This window comes from Phycodurus eques, chromosome 1 (assembly GCF_024500275.1).
Source record: "Phycodurus eques isolate BA_2022a chromosome 1, UOR_Pequ_1.1, whole genome shotgun sequence".
NCBI lineage: Eukaryota > Metazoa > Chordata > Actinopteri > Syngnathiformes > Syngnathidae > Phycodurus > Phycodurus eques.
Genome location: NC_084525.1, coordinates 47,615,417 through 47,637,464, shown reverse-complemented (window position 1 = coordinate 47,637,464; position 22,048 = coordinate 47,615,417). Strand labels below are relative to the sequence as shown.

At 43.2% G+C, this 22,048-nt stretch overlaps 2 protein-coding genes across 2 annotated transcripts; both read left to right on the top strand.

Moving 5' to 3' along the window:
* The first annotated feature begins 2,690 nt into the window (after positions 1 to 2,690).
* LOC133414209 (DNA (cytosine-5)-methyltransferase 3C-like) lies at positions 2,691 to 14,518 on the top strand. The gene is made up of 15 exons (XM_061699429.1): positions 2,691 to 2,736; positions 3,026 to 3,145; positions 7,078 to 7,422; positions 8,144 to 8,188; positions 8,286 to 8,365; positions 8,608 to 8,720; positions 8,794 to 8,977; positions 10,028 to 10,112; positions 10,672 to 10,817; positions 11,849 to 11,939; positions 12,032 to 12,180; positions 12,256 to 12,341; positions 13,420 to 13,489; positions 13,674 to 13,795; positions 14,323 to 14,518. The coding sequence occupies exons 1-15, from the start codon at positions 2,691 to 2,693 to the stop codon at positions 14,516 to 14,518; spliced, it is 1,878 nt and encodes a 625-aa protein (XP_061555413.1).
* A 1,975-nt stretch (positions 14,519 to 16,493) lies between these two features.
* Positions 16,494 to 21,593, top strand: LOC133397781 (microtubule-associated protein RP/EB family member 1-like). The gene is made up of 7 exons (XM_061669116.1): positions 16,494 to 16,635; positions 17,936 to 18,077; positions 18,688 to 18,833; positions 18,938 to 19,139; positions 19,226 to 19,335; positions 19,423 to 19,575; positions 20,300 to 21,593. The coding sequence occupies exons 2-7, from the start codon at positions 17,957 to 17,959 to the stop codon at positions 20,342 to 20,344; spliced, it is 777 nt and encodes a 258-aa protein (XP_061525100.1). The 5' UTR covers positions 16,494 to 16,635; positions 17,936 to 17,956; the 3' UTR covers positions 20,345 to 21,593.
* The last annotated feature ends 455 nt before the right edge of the window (positions 21,594 to 22,048 follow it).

Sequence of the window (22,048 nt, the reverse complement as noted above, 5' to 3'; positions counted from 1 at the left end):
GAGAGCCAATCGTACCACCATAAGTTTGCCTCAATCAGAGGTGCTCCTCGTAAGATTTCTGACAGAGGAGTGCAAAGAATAACCAGAAGAGTTGTCCAAGAGCTGAGAACCACCTGGAGAGCTTCAAAAAGACCTGGAATTTGCAGATATTGTTGTCACACTCAACCACGCAAGACCCCATTGCTGGAAAAAAAAAAAAAGAGATTCAAAGCTCGTTTAAAGTTTGCTGAACAACATTTGGACAAGCCAGGTAAATATTGGGAGAATACAGTCTGGTCGGATGAGAGCAGAATTGAATTGTTTGGATGCCATAATGCACACCACGTTGGGAGGAGAAATGGCAATGCCCATCACCCTAAAAACACCATAGCAACAGTCATGTTCTGAGGTGGGAACATGATGGTGTGGGACTGATTTTGAGCAAATAGTACTGGTAAACTTCACATTATTGAAGGAAGGATGAATGGGCAAATGTACATTCTTGACAAAAATCTGCTGCCGTCTACGACGATGATGACAATAAAACGAGGGTGGACATTTCCGCAGGATAATGAGTCAAAACATACTGCCAAGGAAACTCTCAATTGGTTTAAAAAAAAAAAATGAAAATAAAATTAAGCTGCTAGAATGGCCCAGCCAATCACCTGACTTGAGTCCAATGGAAAATCTATGGAAAGAACTGAAACTCAAGGTCCATAAAAGAAGCCCACGGAACCTTCAAGATTTGAAGAGTGCTTGTGTGGAGGAATGTGCCAAAATCCCACCAGAGCAATGCATGCGACTAGTTTCTCCATACAGGAGGCGTCTTGAAGCTGTCATTGCAAACAAAGGCTTTTGTACAAAGTATTCAATAAATACCACTCGGTGTCTTCAATACTGTTTCCCTGTGTCATTTCACATTACACACAACTTAATTTCAGATTTTATTTGTTTTCACAGATGTGTAAGTTCCCCATGCCATTGGCACTAACACAGCCCCATACCATCACAGATGCTGGCTTTTGAAGTTTGCGTCCATCACAGTCCGGATGGTTCCTTTCCTCTTTGGCCCGGAGGACACGACGTCCACCATTTCCAAAAACAATTTGAAATGTGGACTCGTCGGAGCACAGAACACTTTTCCATTTTGGATCAGTCCATCTTAGATGAGCCCGGGCCCAGAGAAGCCGGCGGCGTTTCTGGGTGTTGTTGATAAATGGCTTTTGCTTTGCATAGTTGCACTTACGGCTGTATCGCCGAACTGTATTTACTGACATTGGTTTTCTGAGGTGTTCCTGAGCCCATGTGGCGATATCCTTTACACATTGATGTCGGTTTTTGATGCAGTGCCGCCTGAGGGATCGAAGGTCACGGGCATTCAATGTTGGTTTTCGGCCTTGCCGCTTCCATGCGGTGATTTCTCCAGATTCTCTGAACCTTTGGATGATATGATGGACCGTAGATGATGAAATCCCTAAATTCCTTGCAATTGTACGTTGAGGAACATTGTCCTTAAACTGTTCGACTATTTTCTCCCGCACTTGTTCACAAAGAGGTGAACCTCGTCCCATCTTTGCTTGTGAATGACTGAGCAATTGAGGGAAGCTCCTTTTCTACCCAATCATGGCACCCACCTGTTCCCAATGACCCTGTTCGCCTGTGGGATGTTCCAAACACGTGTTTGATGAGCATTCCTCGACTTTCTCAGTCTTTTTTGCCACCAGCTTTTTTGCAACGTGTTGCAGCCATAAAATTCCAAGTTCATGATTATTTGCTAAGAGCAATCAAGTTGATCAGTTTGAACATTAAATATCTTGTCTTTGTGGTGTATTCAATTAAATGTAGGTTGAACATGATTTGCAAATCATTGTATTCTGTTTTTATTTATGTTTAACACAACGTCCCAACTTCATTGGAATTGGGGTTGTATAATCGGTATGTGCCTTAGCTCAATGAAGGTTGAGAAATGCTGCTAAAGACGTTTGAAATGAAAACATGGCGGCGGGGGCCTGCTTATCACTGTTTTCAATTGTTTTCCTGTTGCAGGTTTTAATAAACGCCTGGACTCTGTCAGGCAGTCAAGAAGAAGAAACATCCAAAACGTCGCCTCCAACACACAAACTGCCGGTCAAGACCAACCAAAATGAGCATGAAGACGCTATTTGGGATTCAGACTCTTCAGGTTACACCGACCGTTCATCTGGTGGGATTTTTAAAAATGTATTCATGAAGCTATTCCGAGGAGTTAGAGGACCCCACTGGAACGCAAACAAATAATTATGCTACGAGGCAAAAGTAATAGTTTTGGGAAAATAAAGTACATTTTTTTGGGAAATGAGTTGTAATCTTAAGAATATAGATTTTCTTTCAGAAAAAGTGTCTAATGTCACAGTATTAAACCTTTTTTCGATTGAAAAATACATCTTAATTTAACGTCGAAATTTTTTTTATTTAATGTTTTTCTTTTTTTTCCGTCGTAATATTGTGCTTCCCCCCCATACTATTTATTATTGTTCCAGTGTGGCACTAATACTCCATAGTATTATTCAAACTAACAATGTCTGTTTTTTATTTTACATTTTTTTTTTATTTGATTTTTTTGTCAGATGTGATTGACATCACAGAAGAGGTGATAAAGTTTCGGATTGGGGAATGTTTCCAATCAGAAAGTAAGACCAAGTATACCTAATAGTTGTTATTGTTTCACTCTCATGCAAATGAGCCACTGCTCATCCGATCCTTGCGGGCTACTTGCAAGTATGACTTTTGTAACCATGACGACCAGGGGGGGGCGGGGGGGGCGGAGCTAGAGGTTTTGTTAAGAGACAGGTGTCTTCAACTTGCAGAATCCCAGCAAAAGCAAGCATCTGCAAATATTTCACTGGGGGAAGCAGCATATTATATATATTATCTACAATTTATTTTGTATTTATTCAAATTTTGGGGTCTTGTCTGTGGTGTGTCAACTGTATGACTTTTTAGTTTTATGAGTAGCATCATCTAGAGGTCAAGAGTGGCACTGCAGCTCATTTGTCTTTGCTTGCAGGCGTTCCAGCTGCAAATGACTCTCTGGCGGAGTTTGTATACGTGCTAGGCAGTGAAGATGAGAAAGCAGACGACGAGCACGACTTCAACATATCCGCCGACGCTGTGGCCTGTGGGAACGGTACAAGCATGCTTTGAGGTCTTGTCTGAACTTACAGAGCCCACAGGCTCGAGCTTAACGCTGAAATTTTGACCAAAACAGACCATGCGGGATATTAACGATGATAACGCTAATTTTCATATTAACTTTGGATGCGAGACAATGTTCATGTGAAACATACACCTGGACTGGTGGCACAGATAGACAAGCAAGAATTCACGCTCACCTTCACACTTTAGGACAAATTTGCGTATTCCACAAAGGTTGAATCAAGGCAACTGGACTGTTCTTGTTTGTTGACGTTTAATCCAAAAGGCTTTTCAGTTCTAAATTTCCGGTGGGGAGTCCCTCTATTTAGGCCTCAGCGGGTGTACAATAGACCCTTGCATACTTGAGGCTCGGCACGCACCTGCGGATTCACCTATTCGCAGATTTAAAAAAAAATAAAATAATTATAAAAATAAAATTTAAAGTGAGATGTTAAGTTTTTTTGTCTTTTTGTTCTTAATTTTGGTGGAAGCAACCCCAAAAATACTCGGTGGTTTATTCCCGCGTATACTTGAATTTATGGGTTTCCGTTTTTTTTCTCTCAGGAAAAAACGTTTCGCGGTCCGGCGCGGTCCCTATTTGCCCGCCAGTAGCGGGGCTCCGCTGCACCGTGTTCCCTGGGGGTGGTCAGCAACAGGGTGTTGTCGTTGTTGCCAAATGTGGTTAGTGAAACGACTGTCCTGCATACCAGTCAGTCGGTCACTCATCTTGTGGCAAAACGGTTTGTTGGGGGAACTTTTCCCGTTGAATGAGGCGACGCTTGGGGGGAGAGGGGTCAGGACGTTGTTGAAGGCGGACGATAGGTGATGCCTGGACTCTCCTCCTCTGTTTAGAGATGGCTTTTCTAGAAAACACCCACTTGGGCATAAATAGAGGGACTACACAGCAAAAAATTCGAACTGAAGAAACCTTTTGGTGAAATGTCTCAACGAAGAAGAGCTGTCCAGTTGCCTTGATTGAGCATTTTCGGATTACCAGAACCTGCATGACTGAGAATCTACAAAGACCTTCGAACAGGGGTGTCAAGCTGTAGTCTAGGTGTTTGATGTCAGAGGGGCCAGACCACTAAAATCACCCATTCATCCATCCATTCTTCTACCGCTTATCCGAGGTCGGGTCGCGGGGGCAGTAGCTTCAGCAGGGATGCCCAGACTTCCCTCTCCCCAGCCACTTCATCCAGCTCTTCCGGGGGGGGGATCCCGAGGCGTTCCCAGGCCAGCCAAAAGACGTAGTCTGTCCAGCGTGTCCTGGGTCGTCCCCGGTGGGACTTGCCCGGAACACCTCACCGGGGAGGCGTCCGGGAGGCATCCGAGTCAGATGCCCCAGCCACCTCATCTGGCTCATCTCGATCTGGAGGAGCAGCGACTGTACTCTGAGATCCTCCCGGATGACTGAGCCTCTCACCCTATCTCTAAGGGAGAGCCCGGACGCCCTGCGGAGGAAACTCATTTCGGCCGCTTGTATCCCCCGATCTTGTTCTTTGGGTCACGACCCACAGCTCGTCACCATGGGTGAGAGTAGGAACGTAGATCGACCGGCAAATCGAGAGCTTCGCCTTTTGGCTTTGCTGCTGCTTTACCACAACGGACCGATACAAAGTCCGCATCACTGCAGACGCTGCACCGATCCGCCTATCGATCTCCTGTTCCATTCTTCCCTCACTCGTGAACAAGACCCCAAGATACTTGAACTCCTCCACTTGGGGCAGGATCTCATTCCCGACCCGGAGAGGGCACGCCACCCTTTTCCGACTGAGGACCATGGTCTCAAATTTGGAGGTGCCGATTCTCATTCCAGCCGCTTCACACTCTACTGCGAACCGCTCCAGTGAGAGTTGGAGATCACGGCTTGATGAAGCCAACAGAACCACATCATCTGCAAAAAGCAGAGATGCAATACAGAGGCCACCAAACCGGACCCCCTCTACGCCTCGGCTGCGCCTTGAAATTCTGTCCATAAAAGTTATAAACAGAATCGGTGACAAAGGGCAGCCTTGGCGGAGTCCAACCCTCGCCGGAAACGAGTCCTACTTACTGCCGGATATGCGGACCAAACTCTGACTCCGGTCGTACGGGGACCGAACAGCCCGTATCAGGGGGTTCGGTAACCCATACTCCCGAAGCACCCTCAGCAGGACTCCCCGAGGGACACGGTCGAACGCCTTCTCCAAGTCCACAAAACACATGTAGACTGGTTGGGCGAACTCCCATGCACCCTCGAGGACCCCGCCGAGGGTGTAGAGGTGGTCCACTGTTCCACGGCCAGGACGAAAACCACACTGCTCCTCCTGAATCTGAGATTCGACTTCCCGACGGACCCTCTTCTCCAGCACCCCTGAATAGACCTTACCAGGGTGGCTGAGGAGTGTGATCGCCCTGTCGTTGGAACACACCCTCCGGTCCCCCTTCTTAAAAAGGGGCACCGCCACCCCAGTCTTCCAATCCAGAGCCGTTGTCCCCGATGTCCACACAATGTTGCAGAGGCGTGCCAACCAGGTCAGCCCGCAACATCCAGAGCCTTTAGGAACTCCGGGTGAATCTCATCCACCCCCGGGGGCTTGACACCGAGGAGCTTTTTAACCACCTCGGTGACCTCAACCCCAGATATAGGAGTCCAGGTCTCACTGTCATTGCCCACGTGAGCATTGAAGTCCCCGAGCAGAACGATGGAGTCCCCAAGGTTGTTACGACTGTGATTCATCATATTATTACACTGGGTTACAATTTGATTTGTTTTGTAATGAGTCCGTTTTTTTTCCAGCTGATTGAGGAAAATTTTGCATCGCTGATTCTAAAAACGACATCACTTTCTCTTGATCAGATCAGATTTTTATGTCAAGCTGTTCACTTTATTCATCAAATATTACAAACTTTGCTTGCTGTAAATTGAATTGTAGACATTGATAAAAGCAAGTACCTGTAAATTTAATGTTATGTCATCATTGTCCAAAATTCAGGGCATGAACCTCCGTTTATTTGAACCTCTTAAGCGAAAACATCTGTCCATATAAATAGAAACACGGCCGTAGTTGAAAAGGTTGACCTGAATGAGCAAAACCAGTGTGATATTTGGATTCAAAACATCAAAGTGAACCTAAATCTGCAAAAAAATAAATCTTAGACAATACATTTGTTGTTGACGTGTGTGGGTGGGTGGGTGGTTAACTAGTTTTTAGATCAGAGGTCGTGGATAATAATTTGTACAACTATTGTTCAAGAACTGTAAAAAGGTTTTTGGTAACAAAAAATGCTTGAAATATCGCAACATTATTATTTATTACATATGACAATTTGAAATGTTGGTACATGTTACAGCTGGAATCATGGAAGTTGACGCACATGATTTGCTTTCACGGGCCACAAAATCATGTGGCGGACCAGATCTGGCCCTGGGCCTTGAGTTTGACACCAGTGGTGTGAGTTTAGGTCTTTGGAACTGAAGAATATAGCATTGGTCTTTCAATCAGTTTATGAAGAACTAGGAATTATTACGACTCCATTTTCTCCATGAGCATAATGATTCTCAAAATGCTCCCTGGTCCCCACCACCACAGTGTCTAATGCATTATTATTGTTTTTTTAATTCATCCTGCGGGCAAGATTGTACCCCCTCGTGGGTCGGTTTTGGCCTGCAAGCTATATGTTTGTCACCCTTGCGTTAGTGTATTCAGTTAAGCTGAGAAACATGTTTTTTGGAATGTGAGAGGAAAAACCCACACAAGTTTGGGGAGAACACGCAAACTCCACACAGGAAGGCCAAAGTTTGAACGTGGAACCTCAGAACTGCGAGGCAGACGTGATCACCGCTCGTTCTCTGGGCTTCCCACAATTGAAAAGTCACATGTACGTGAACTAAGCACGGTTTAGTCAGCTCTAATAGGTGCTGTCATGTTGCTACTCCTGAAGGTGAGACAGAATCCAACAACGAAGAAACAAAGGAGGAAGCCACCTCCATAGATGCGTTCCAGGCCCCGCAGAGCGAGCGGAAACGCAAGAGATGCATGAAACGCGGCCGCAGGAAAGAATCCACCACCGAAGCGGCAGATTTGCAGGAGGAAGAGAGAGATGATTTTGAGAAAGACAAAGGCGGACGTAGGAGGTCGAAGGGAGGGAACGTTCCGTGCGGCGGCGTATTGGATGGCAACGACTTGCCCGACCACGTGCACAAGAGGAGGACGGTGACCAGAATGTACAAAAAGGTCACGCCGACCAACAGCGCCACCTACACTCAGCCCGACCAGACGCGCCGGGGTAAGTTCTTTTTTTCGTTCACACAACAAATCATCCAGCCATCCATTTTCCGTACCGCTTATCCCAGCTATAGGCGAGACGTGCGGTACACCCTGACTGAACTGGTCGCCAGCCACATATATACAACCAACCATTCGCACTCACATGCACACCTACGCTACGATAATAAAATTGTATGTATTTTTCCAAATTTGTATTTAAAAACTGTGACTTTTGTGAATTTTGTATTGCGCAATATATAATATAATATGAATAATAAACAGTTGGAGGTTACCCAGTGGAATAGTTTGTTTTTTGAAATAAAGTAAACCATTTATTTTTGTTGTTTGCTCCTTTTTAATTTAAAAAATACATATTTTGACAAAAACATAATACTTAAATTACTTCTATCATGACCAGACTGTATTTTTATTTTAAAAAACTACAATGCTTTGAATCGTTTTAATATAACAAGTTTAGTAAACGTTAATTAGATTTTACATTTCAACGATTTATTAAATAGACAAATTACATTACAATTAGACAATTGGATGGTGCTCAGTGGGATAGTTTCATAAAAAAAAAAATGTTTGCTTAAAAAATATTCATTTTTAAAAATGACAGTACTTATGAAATTACCCCCCACTTCTAATGCATTTTTTAACTTGAGTGATTGAGTCTCTTTTGTCATCTGATTTACTTGTCGCTAATAACCTTTGCATGTGTGTTCGTGTATGTGCAGAGGAGACCATTGCGAGGATTGTGGAAATGAAACTGGGCATTGAAGGTTTGTGCGTTCAATCAAGAAAATCCATCCTGAAATCCTTTCAGGGCTCAGAGGTGCCCTTGTGTGGAATGAAATCTCTCATTGCTGGCTCCCGCAGGCTTCTGTTTGTGTTGCGGGAGCGACAACGTGGAGATCTTCCACCCGCTCTTCAAGGGAGGTCTCTGCTTGCGGTGCAAAGTAAGAAAGTCTCACCGTGTGGGGGTGGTTGTTCTGTACATGGACAAAAAGTCCATCCTTCCACCCGTTTTCTACGCCGCATATCCTAATATATGTTGTCAGTTTCTGTGTTTAGCATGTGTTCCGACAACGGGGACAACATGCAAAGTCCGCACTGGGAAGGCCCTGAAAGTCAGAACCTGAATTTTTCTGGCTCCCTCGTCACAATGTAATGATCAAATCCCACAATTCTTTTGTTGCAGCACAACTTCACCGAGACGTTGTATCGCTACGACGATGACGGCTATCAGTCCTACTGCACCATCTGCTGCTACGGCCTGGAGGTCATCCTGTGCGGTAACGACGGCTGCTGCAGGTCCGGTCGCTCGTCCTCTTTGGCCGCCGTTCGAGGCCACTTTCCCCGGCAACCATTTTGTCTCCCCTCCAAGATCCTACTGCAACGACTGCCTCAACATTCTGGTGGGCCGCGGCACCTTTGACGCGCTCAAGGATCTGGACCCGTGGATTTGCTACCTGTGTCAGGACCACCGAGCCCACCGCGCCCTCCTTCCCAGAGAGGACTGGAGCATTCGTGTCCAGCAGTTTTTTGCCAACAACAGCGCTATGGAGTTTGTGAGTCGTCACTTTTGCCCTTTGTTTTTAGCGTCAACGATTTTGCAGTCCCGTCCACACGCGCACGGCTGACGTGCCTCCGATTTGGATGGCGTATGTCAGGCTGGTAGTATCGGAGCATTTTTTTACAAGCACCGATGCCGGTATTGGTGCATCCCGAAACATGATGCGAATACGCTATATTGTAGATGTATCCACAGTGTTGGGAAGATAGCTTTGGAAAATGCACTTGGTCACAATTACAAGTTACACTGTTGAAAAGGGAATAGCAGCGTAACTATTTCAATGACTTTCACAATGTTACTATAATTACATTTGATTACTTTTTGATTACTTTTCTTAACGTTGAATGAATGCATTACCAGAACTCATGGAGGTTTCCTCTACAAAGTGTACACCATAGATAATTATTTTTGTTTTTTTTAATCTTGACACAAATAATAAACTAATAACAAAACATGATGAAATGTAAAATAAAAAATGTTTGTCTCATTATGTGTACACTAGGTGTAAGACCACCATACCATGTTGACCGAATGACAAAGCGCTTAATTTAGACAAAATTGCTGCTTATGACAACCCAGATAAGAAAATCTTCCATTTAAAAAGTCCAAAATTATGAAGATGAAACTGTTCAAAAATCAATGTTCTTTTGTGTTCAACAGTGTAACTAACGATGAGTCTAACCTAAAAGGTGCAACAAGATGCCGCTTGGAGGCCATATTTGGAAAAATGTCATGTTTGCAACTAACAGAATGGCACATGACTTGAGAGAGCCAATCACAAGCGTTGACCTAAGAAGGAGGAAGTGATATTAAAAATATTTTTTTCAAAACCTGAGCTTTTGCGGCAATTTTTCGAATGGAATTAAAGTTATAATCTTGGAAATTTTCAAAAGCAACTGTCATTTAGCGACACATTTTATCCCCCGAAATGTAATGGATTACAATTACATACATTTTGTAATTAAATCATCTCATGACATGTAAAGCGCGGTTTTTAAAGCATGTTTCCATTTTGTCGTAATCTCTGACCTTCTTCCTCCTATAGGAGCCCCACCGCGTTTACCCATCCATCCCCACTAACCTTCGAAGACCCATCCGAGTTCTCTCACTTTTTGACGGCATCGCAACAGGTCAACACGCGCGCGCGCACACACGTTCCAATATCAGTTCGTCAACATCTGGTGTGAACGTGTGTGGACATGTTTGAGTATCAGAGATGAATTTACCTGTGAATCTTCTCATTCATTCGCAGAGCATTTAATCGATTGGACTGCTCTGGTTTGTCCGAGAAGACGTTTGGCCTCTCATCCGAGGAGGCTTCGTCACTTGATGCCACAAGGCTTAGTTAGGACAGCGCTAGCCTGAGTTGCTGTTGGGAAAAACTCAACTATTCATGCTCCAAAATGGAGGCACTCAGCAAACTACATTTTCTATCATTCTTTTGAAATGCAAAAAAAAAAAAAAAATGCAATGCATTCAATAATAATAACAACAATAGTAATAGCGTGTGGACAAGCTCACACGATGTAACATTGTTTTGAACATGTGAACAGGTTCACGTCTGATATTGGCGCGTTCACACCACATGCACAGCAGGTTCAGACCAGGTGTGCTGTGAAAGTGTTAACAGTGACACCCAGCGAATTGTGAGCGGCGCCACGAGCGTAACGTGTTCCCGTCCTGTCGCAGGGTACCAGGTGTTGAAGGACCTCGGCTTGAAGATCCACACGTACGTGGCCTCGGAGATTTGTGAGGATTCCATCGCGGTCGGGGTCGTCAACCACGATGGGAAGATAATCCACGTTGGTGACGCCCGCGACATCACCAAGGAATTTGTACGAGCACACACACTCACAGACACACTTTGGTTGATTTGTCATCGTTCGGCAGTGTGGAAATTGAATATATACAGTAGATACTACATGTACAGAAATGAACGTGAACAGGAGCAAGTTCCAGCTCCCCCCAAAAAACAAAAACATTCTGTAGCCCTCTAATATTGTACTTTATAAAAACATAGAGTAATAGCATGATTAAGTAGAATTTAGAGAATTAAACAGTTTGTGCGTCGTAATTCATTTCGACTGCGCAGCTTCTTCTGGTATCTGCACCTTGGCAGTATAATTCAGAATTACACAAAGAATGTCACAAGCTAAGTAAGCGCAGCAGTAATATTGGTCGTTTTTTTTTTTGCAGAGGATTCAGAAAATATATCTCTGAGTGTTGTATTTATTGTCCGCCTATGCGTTTGTGTTCAAATAGCCATTGGTTCAAACAGTGTAGACACCGATGCTATTCTTCAGCCAGTCTTTGGCGTTTTGCGTTGTTTGTTATCGTGTCGTTAAGTGGACTTTCCCAGGGTAAAGTGATGTGATTGTTTGGAATACATACAGTACATAAATAAATGCTTCCCAGCTTAAAGCGGTAAAAAATAAATAAATAAATAAATTTAAAAAAATTTCATTCAAACGCATAGTGTACAGTACTACTGAGCATGACTCTATGTTTAAGCGTTGAAAAGGTTTTTAATAGAATTGGAAGTGTTTATAAAAGTATGGTAGAGGTTAATAGGAATCTGGGGAGTTTCATACCGCTTTAAAGTTGAAAAAATGTGTCCGCTGCGTCTCAGATTTCACTGATTGCGGCGGTGGTCGGGAAGCGAACCCCCGCAATACCCGAGGGATTATTGTCGACGCGACGAGACCGAAGTGAAAGTCGACAGCAATAATCAATAGTGCACAGCCGTTTTGTGACAACTTTACATTGATCAACAATCGTGCTATACATGAATAAAGCCACATCAGGTTGAGTTCAATTATATCCAAATGCTTTTTTTTTTTTAATTTCTTTATTTTTTGCCTTGTAGTTGGGGAAGTGGGGTCCTATTGACCTGCTGATTGGTGGAAGCCCCTGTAATGACCTCTCCATTGTGAACCCTATCAGAAAAGGACTCTACGGTCTGTGATTGATTGACCACAGTTATTGTTTTTTTCCTTTTGGAGACGGGCAAGATCATTGGCATCTGAACCGCGTGCGCTTTCTTCCTCAGAGGGTTCGGGCAGGCTCTTCTTCGACTTCTACCGCATCCTGCAGATGCTCAAGCCCAAAGAAGAAGACCACCGGCCGTTCTTCTGGCTCTTCGAGAACGTCGTCTTCATGAACACGCACGACAAAGTCAACATCTGTCGCTTCCTCGAGGTTGCTCTTCCCGGCCCGTCGCCCGCTCTCTCGCCCGCCCCCACGTCGGCTCACTGCCGCTCTCTTGATTGACAGTGCAACCCGGTTCTGGTGGACGCCGTCAGAGTGAGCCCCGCCCACAGAGCGCGTTACTTCTGGGGGAACATTCCTGGAATGAGCAGGTGACTCGCACATAGTAGGGTTGGGGAAACATCTTGATCTATTAGTAATATTGAAACTATTTTTCTCAAACAATTCAGCATTTATCATGTAATATAGAAAAAGAGAAAAAATATACAGTAATATATTTAATTCTTGTAAGATTTCTCAAAAACCATCCAGCTTTAATCTTATATTGCAGCTTTTGGGGGGAAAATCAAAATTTCTTTTTGTAGTTGTACAACTTATTTTTTTCTTGGACAAGTAAAACGGCAATGTAGTAATATTCATTCATCTTCCGTTCCGCTTATCCTCACACAAGTTGCGGGCGCGCTGGAGCCTATCCCAGCTATCTTCGGGCGAGAGGCGGGGTACGCCCTGAACCGTTCGTCAGCCAATCGCAGGGCACGTAGAAACAAACAACCATTGGCACTCACATTCACACCTACGGGCAATTTAGAGTATTCAATTAACCTACCGTGCATTGTTTTTGGGATGTGGGAGGAAACCGGAGTACCCGGAGAAAAGCCAAGCAGGCACGGCGAGAACATGCAAACTCCACACAGGTGGGGCCGGGGATTGAACCCGGGTCCTCAGAACTGTGAGGCAGACCAGTCGCCCATCGTACTGCCAATGTAGTAATATTCTGAATAAATTTTCTTTAAATTAATATTTTTCCCCCAAATGATTCAGACATTTTTCTACATATAAAAATAAAAAAAGATAGATACAAACAACATATGGATAATTCATATTATATGATATATTATCTAAAAAAAAAAATCGAACTTTATTCTTGTAATGTTATGACTTTCCTCTGGAAAAAATGTGACTTCAACCATGTAATATTATATTACACATATTTTCTTGGGAGGGAAAAAAAAAAAGTATCATGTAATGACTTTATTTGATTTTATTTATTCTCTTAATATTATGACTATTTATATCGAAGCTTTGATCCTGAATCTCATATTTGAAAAGGATGATCGCGATGAAGAAAGGGCGTGTGCAGTTCTAATCCACTGGGAAGAGCGTCATCACATTTCTACGCATCATTTCATCTTCTTTAGTTGCATTTGAATGTTGTTTTGTCCCCTTTAGGCCCATCACAGCCTGGCAGAGTGACAAGTTGAATCTGCAGGACTGTTTGGAGGTCGGCAGGGAAGCCAGGGTCAGTGACTGCGCACGCCAAACCGCTTGAATACTACGCAAGCGGCTTTGTTCTGTCAGTTGTGTTGTTACAAGAGTAACTGTAGAAAACTTTGTCGATGGGCGGCACATGGCAGAGATGGGAGTAAGTCACATGTGTGCAAGTCATAAATCAAACTTATGACTTATTTTGGGAACCTTTCCAGGTCACCAAAGTGAGAACCATCACCACAAACCCAAACTCGCTGAAGCAGGGAAAAAACGTCTCGCTACTTCCAGTCCTCCATCAAGGCAAAGAAGACAACCTCTGGATCACCGAACTTGAAAAGTACAAACTCTGTTTGTGTGTGTTTCTTTTTTTTGTCTTTAATCTCACAATATTAAAAATTTTTTTTTTTTTTTTGTCTTGAAAAATTACAATTTGAACATTTTAATCTTGCACCTTTTTTTCTTGAAAAATCTGACTTTATACTTGCAACATTATGAATTTGGTCTTGAAAAAAGTATAAAATCTCATAAATTAGCAATTCCCCCCCCCCAAAAAAAACAGAATAGGACTTTGTTCTCACTAAAACTTTATTCTCATGGAAATTAAACTTTCTATCATAATGACTTTTTTTTTCCATGGAAAATTATCACTTCTATCCATTTTCTACTACAGTCTTGTATTATTCTACCTTTTTTTCGTGAAGAAATACCAGTTTAATCTCGTATTAACTTTTTTTTTTTTTTTTTTGTCAAACAGAAATATTCTCATAAAATTACGATTTTATTTATTATTATTTTTTTTCCCCTCTGCTTTTTGCGGACACCATTCCGAGTAAATTTCTCCGTGACTTCTGACCCTCTGCCCAGGATCTTCGGCTTTCCCAAACATTACACGGACGTGAGGAACATGAACCGACTGCAGAGGCAGAAGGTGCTGGGTAAGGCGTGGAGCGTTCCCGTCGTCCGACACCTCTTCGCCCCGCTCAAGGACTACTTTGCCTGCGAGGAGCTCACCCCCTCCAGCCCAGCCGCTGTGACAGCGTACGCGCAGCAGCTCGGCTAGAGCGAGCGAACCATGTTTGTTTTTTATTATTATTATTATTATTATTTTTTTTTTAAAGGAACCATGTTGGTTCAAGTCTTTTTAAATGCAATTTTGTTCATATGAACTTGCTGATAGGTCTAAAAGAGTGTAACCATTGACTAAAGTCAACTGTCAACAACTTTTGTATGTTTTTAAATGTTCTAACTCAGGGAAGAAGTAATGATTTTATACAGAAATATATATTTATATACACATATAGGTATAAGGGAAAGTATGTGATGAACCCTTTGGAATGACCTGGATTTCTGCATAAAGTGGTCATAAAATGTGATTTGTCCACCCCCTTATTTCATTTTTACTCATTCAACCTATATTTCGCCAGGAAAACCTCACGGAGCTTAAAAATCTCTTTTACAAGCGTGTCCTGGTCAGGACAGGCAACAAACGCATAAAACAGCTTTGACAGGACAAGCTAGAAAGATTCAGACAAACAAATCCCATAATAAAACAATCATCAATCTTCAGCAAAGTCAATAGGCAAACAATTTCCTTAATGTGTTCATTTTTTTTTGTCTTCCCGAGCATAAAATGTGAATTTGTCAGTGCATTGCGGAAAAGTTTAGCTTCTCCAAAAGCCGATTGGCGTCAGGAATCAGCCAACTCCGAGTCCATCCAATGTGACAAGATTGGAGGTGTTGTTCAAAGCCGTCCTGCCCAATAATAAAAAATAATTTAAAAAAAAAAGAACAGCAATTTTGAGTTTGTTTTTCCTGACGTCTGCAAGTGCAAGAAACATTTGATTGAGGTTCTTGAAGCCAAAGGAGGCTCAACCAGTTATCAAATCCCAAGGTTCACATACTTTTTCTTACCCCCAAAGATATACTCACTATTTGACTGCCCGTGACATAGATTATTTTACACTTGTATCTGTGTCAAAAACACTTCAGTTAATAAGAAATATAGGAGTAACTGCCAGTCAACGAGTGAGTACATTTTTGGGGACCTCCTGTGAAAAGTATCCTGTAATATCGAAAATCTATCTGACAGCCTACTTGAACTAATATTGAACAAGTGAACATCGTGCAAGGGTGGTTCAAGTATGTGAACTTTTGGATTTAATAAGTGCTTGAGCCTCCTTTGGGAGCAATAACCTTCAAATTAGATGTGCACAACCGTCGAGAGGAATTTGAAACTATTCCTCTTGCGTACACTTTTTCAAATGAGAAATATTCCTGGGATGTCTGGTCATGCCACAGAATTTCAAGCGTGTTGAGGTCAGGACTCTGGATTGGCCCCCAAAGAAGGCGGATGTCGTTGTAGCCATTCGGTTGTTGGCTTGCTTTTGTCCTTTGTGTTATTGTTGTGTTTTTTTTACTCATTTAAACATTCAATATCATGACATGTTGGACCTCAAACCCTTAATTTTTATTTAAAATATTTGATGTTAGTCATGCTGAATGTAGAAAATGGTTTTGTTGCTGTTTACAGAAAATGTGCTTGGTACAATGTATTTCCACAAATATTGTACAAAAGCCTCATATCAAACATTGATGTATATAAAAATAATGGGATTGTGTCATTTTTCAATGGGGATATTTTGTTTGTGCGGCTGTCTTTTTTTAATATTGGTATCCTATGTTTTCCCCTTTTGTGTTTGGAAAAATCCTGTAAGAGCCGAGTCTGCAGATTGATCTGATCCCCAACAGACGCCAAAGAAATGGGACAGCTTGAAATTAAAATATAGCACAAATGTAAAAGGATGAATCAAGACTTCGGAACAACAACAGAAATTAACCTATTGAAATTAATCTAAAACACAATGAAAGTGATGCTGCTGATGTGAGTAGTTTTCGTCGATTATTGACTTAAAAAAAATCGAATTTTTTGTTTTGTTTTTAATCGTTGATCTGTGTTCGTTCCCTCGTTTTTGTGTGGCCCTCCACGGCAGTAGGTGGCGGTAACGCGCAATCACGCTGAGTCAACCGGTGACGTTACCACTAAAGAAGAGGAAGTAGTAGAAATAAAGGAAGGGAAAAAAGGGGCTAGATTTTTTTCTTCCGCTACCGGTGGACTTTTGTCGGACCCAACCGCTCACAGCACAAAGAACAGAACAAATAAGAGCATTGGACATCGAGGTGGGTTCTTCATCGGCGGCCGTTAGTCTGCTGTCAAGCCGCCGTTGAAGCCGACAGCGGCCGGCTTGAGGGGGGCGAAAACCCCCGCGTCAGTTTCACTTCCCATTTCTTCTACAGAAACCGCAAAACAAACGTAACAACTCCCCACTCACACAGGTATTAAACGCATAACGGCTGTTTTTAGCGGCTGGAGATGAATTCCGAGCGTGTGAGTTCGTCCCGGGCATAGTGTCGAAAGTATCGGGCGGGGAAACGTCGTCTCGAGGGGGGGGTTAGCTTAGCCGAGCTAACCGGCTAGCAACCGCGGGCGGCCCTCTTGTGTCAATAACGCAATCGAAATCCTTCACTTTCACTTTTTAGTTTTCACATTCCCAATTATGCAGCTATAAACACCAGTGGCACGTTTGTCCTGCTAGCTATTAATAATATAATAACAACAAGCACTGGGCATTTAATGGCGAGTACGCGCTAAGCGTAAACCTGACGTCAGTGTGTGGGACTCAATCGTGTGTGCTCGAGCTCCTGTTTTGTTGCATTGCATAGTAGGAGTAGTTTGTCTTCTAAATGTACTGACTTCTTGAGTATTGTCAACGAGAGGTGGCCAATATACGGTTGTGCCCACATGTTGACACACACACACACACTGGCAATATTCTGGAAATATTGACAATTTTGTTATATGAATTATGAGTTTAATTTGACTCCCATTAAAGTTCAAATCAATGTTTTTCCCGACGACTTGTTTTCTTTAAAAGGTTCAAATCTTACAAATTCTGCCAGGGTATGTAAACAATGTACCTGTTTTTTTTTGGCCAGATATTGGCCACGGTGACCAAGTGGCTATCACCTCTGTCTCACATTTTTGAGGGTTAGGGGTTCGAATCTCGGCGCTGACCTTGAAGTGAACTTTGCATGTTTTCGCCGCCTTGCTTTGGTTTGCTCATATTCTAAAAACATGAATTTTAGGTTCATTTGAGACTCTTAAGCTGTCCTTAAGTGTCAATGTCGGTGTGAATGGTTGTTCGTCTAAAGCTCGATGTGCCCTGTGATTGCTGGGTGTACCCCGCCTCTGCAATTGTACAGTTTTATAGCAGCTTGATTTTGAAGATCTGCCGATACAGAGTCCCGATCCGATACCTCGGCAATACGTTAGCGCATGTAAATTGCCCCGTCTTACTTGAAAAAAATAAAATAAATAATAATAATTCAATCATCGTGTTGCTTTGTGACCTTTAAAAATAAGAAAATTAAACAGTTAAGTTTTTGGAGTCCTTATTTTGAATGTGACTCTACCCTGCAGGGATCTGCTTACGGACCGACAATGGCTGTGAACGTCTACTCCACCTCAGTGACCAGCGACAACTTGAGTCGCCACGATATGCTCGTGTGGATCAACGACTCTCTGCAGATGAACCTCACCAAGATCGAGATGTTGTGTTCGGGTGAGACGCGTTTAAAGCGTTTGTCGTCGTACTGTAGGGGTGCAACGGATCAAAAAGCTCACGGTCGTTACAGATCGAGTAATTTTTCCGATCGCTAAAAACAAACAGAAAAAAGGATGAAAACATAGACAAATTGACCTGTCCTCTATTTCTTATTTCTTTCTTACCTCATGACTTTTACCATTTAAATAAAAACATCATTGTACCCAAAATGTCAAGATATAGCTATTTAATTTACATGAAAACAACTTCAAGCCCAATATAAGTAAAATTCGTGGGTCGTGAATTAAGACATTATAGTCAACACAGTCTTGTTTACTGGGGGGAAGACTTCCTGTGCTGCTGTCACATATGTTTAAATCCGAAAGCTACTTTATTTTTAGCCCTGTCACGTGTCTTGTGACGTAGCACATATGTGAAGGCCAATAAAGTTTTTTGTTTTTTTTAATCTTGTCGGTGAAAAAAACCTGTCCATAGTGTGGGACTTGATTGTGGTGTGAGACAGATAAAACCCAAGGCATTTGCAATCTGCAAACGATATTGTATTGAGGCGACTTGTTTTTATAGTTTTTTTATTTATTATTATTTATTTGTGTGTGTGTGTGTGTAGGTGCTGCCTACTGTCAGTTCATGGACATGTTGTTCCCGGGCTCTCTGCCTTTGAAGAGAGTGAAATTCGGCGCCAAACTGGAGCACGAATACATCCACAACTTCAAGCTCCTCCAGATTGCCTTCAAAAAGATGAGCATCGACAAAGTGAGTGACGCCTTCCAAGCAGCCCAGACGGTTGCCAGTGCGTCATCTACTCGGTACGGTCAATATTTGTGCAAAGGCGTGCTGTAGAAATGTTCCCGTTCCAGATCATTCCAGTGGACAAGCTGGTGAAGGGCAAGTTCCAAGACAACTTTGAGTTTGTCCAGTGGTTCAAGAAGTTCTTCGACGCCAACTACTCCGAGATCGGGTACGACCCGGTGGAGGCCAGGAAGGGCCAGGACTTGCCGCCTACGGCCAACGCCGCCACGTCTGCGCTTAACAAGACCCCGAAGAAGGCCATCAATCGCGGTCGGCGCGCCGCTCGTCAAAGACGCCAGGAGCTTTTTGCCCTCTCGTCGCTCACCGTCAATCTCGTTTCTCGCTGTTCTCTTCAGCCGCTCAGAGGCCGCCAGTTGCCACGGTCGCTCCCAAGGTGGTGTCCGTCGCCGCCAGGAAGTCAGCGGGTGCCGCCGCCAACAAGGACGGGGCAGAGGTCCTCTCAGAAGTAAAACAAAAAACAAATATGTCAGTGTTAGGCGTGCATGTGTTTGTGGGTCTGTGACTGAGGTTGGGCTTGTGTACTGCTGCGCAGCTGGAGGACCTGAGGTGTACCGTTCAGGACATCGAGAAGGAGAGAGACTTTTACTTCGGGAAGCTGCGGAACATTGAGCTGATTTGCCAGGAGAACGAAGGTCAGGGCGATCCCGCGCTGCAGAGGATTGTGGAAATCCTCTACGCCACAGATGTAAGTCTTATTATATAGAGAAGTAGCTAGATAGACAGATTATTCATTACAGGAGCACATGTTTTACATGTATATTATACTTTACACAGAAACAACCACAAAATAAAAAAACAAACACAAGTAACATTGAGGAGGAAAAGGAGGATATTTCATCTAATGTAAGACAAAAATGTGTTTTCCCGCTATAGCGGGATTCATTGTTCATGCCTCCACTATATGATGGATTTTTAAATTTTTTATTTTAAGTGATCGTTTTTATGTGTACAGTGGTGCTTTGCAATACGAATTGAATTCATTCTGTGACCACGCTTGTAACCCAAAACAATCGTATCTCAAATCATCTTTTCCCATTGAAATGAAAGATCCCAAATAGCAAAAATCTGTGCATAATTGACATACCATTGAATATATATATATATATATATAATTATATATATATTTTTTTAAATTTCTTTTATAAACCCCCCTGAAATACTTGAATAAACGGGGATTAACCGCCAAAAACTCCTCGGCTAAGGGAATCCACGGATGCCGAAGTGCGAGTATGCAGGGGTCCACTGTACAATGAAAAAAAGTTTAGAGGGTCAAATTGGAGTTTACCTGTAAAGTATAGCTTCATCCTGAAATTTCACCCGAAAGCTACTACTTTATATAATACTTCTTGTGAGTACCTTTCAAGATGGGCCATAGGTGTTTTATGTTTTCTCTTTTCTTATTTCTCCAGGAGGGCTTCGAGATCCCGGATGCCGACGAGCCGGAGGAGTTTTAGCACCGGTAGACCGGAAGCAGTTTTTTCCCCCTGCCCCCCGTCAAACGTGGACGTCGTGAACGATCCTCGGCGTCCTCGCTCGAGTCCTGCATGAGCGGACCTCCGCTGCCGGCGCCGGACTCGCAACTCCTCTGGCAACAAAAATTCTCTTCCTCCACGCCAGGAAGTAACTGATGTTTGTATCGCACTTGAGTGTAAGAAAATGTTCTGCGTGTTTACTTGTATGTACTGTACATTTCTAATAATCCAATCTCGACGACGTCCTCCGACGTTCCGACTCAGAACCGGGTTGCCCCAGTTGTTTTTCTGTCATTTTCATCCAGTTAGGCAGCCGCAGCCACCGTGTGCCTCTCTCCCTCCCTCCCTCTCTCCCTCTCTCTCTCCCTCTCCCTCTCCCTCTCCCCTTTTGACATTCCCAACTGGTCCAGTTATTTCGAAAGAAGCCACCTGTTTCACACCACGCCGGCCATATTTGATTGAATTTTTACTCTCAGCAAATTCTGTTGTTCTTTTGGAAGCACCCTTCCCCTTTGGCATATGCGTGGGACTCTCGGTTTGGTCTACACTTGTACTCAAAAGTCATAACGTGACGGAGTGATTTCATCTGATCGCGATGAGTCCGACCAGGTTCAGTGTTGTGTGGTCATTGTACTACGTGTGTAAAGATGTTTGTATCTTTTGAGATGATTCTTCGGGTGCCCTCCATTCAGCGATTGGGTAATGAAAAGGCGCAAAAGTTTTAAACGCTTGGATCGGCCGGTCCTGCCAAATCCTCGAGACAAGAAGCAGCCTCGTGCTTTGACGGCCTTTAACTGAGTGAATGTTGCACACAATCAGACGGTGCCTGCGTGTTCTTTTGCCTTCTACCTAATAAACAGACTGTTTTGAAATCAATGTTTTTCCATTCCATGTTGTTGTTTTCTTGGAACGGGGAAACTGACTCAACAGTCTTAACTTGTTGCATTGCGTGATACTTGGCGAACCAAAGTAAAGTGATCCCTTGTGTATTCGCGGTTCACTATTCACAAATGTCCCAAAGCTAATGGTGTCAATTGGTGTCAAGGAAGTATTGTTGACGTGAAGCTTATCGCGGGTCCCACTCCTGCCCCCCTTTTTTTCAGTACTGTATATCTGAACTTGTTTAACCAGGAAACATCTGAATATGAAGACAAATAGTACTTAAGGTCCCATACTTTACTGAACCATTTTTTTTTCTAAAATTTGGGATGTAATGTTGTCTATGGTACTTCAGTAAATGTGAAATCTGAATTCAAATGGTCCACGCATTCCTGAGTTCCAGAGGTTTTTCTGCTGAGAGGCCTGAAATCAGGTCATTGGAATTTCTCGAGCTGACTACGTCACTCGCGAAGATCTCCGCCTACCTCTCTGCTCCCGAGCCAGCGGCGTCAACATGAACGTGTACTCACAAGTGGGTCTTCTACACGGGGGCCGGCCAATCAGAGGAAAGGGTGGGCGGTCTTAGACTAATATGGACAAAGCGGGTACAAGAGTGGGTCAAACAGAAGTAGCTGTCAGAGGGGCATTTTCTGTACATTCGTATGACAAAAGTAAGGTGATTTTTTGAAATGAAATGAACACTTTTTATACTAAGTTGTTCATGTTAGAAAGTCACTCTAACATAGCCCAAATATAGGACCTTTAATTAAGAATGTTTAGTTTTACTGCCCAGGATAGGCGCATTCA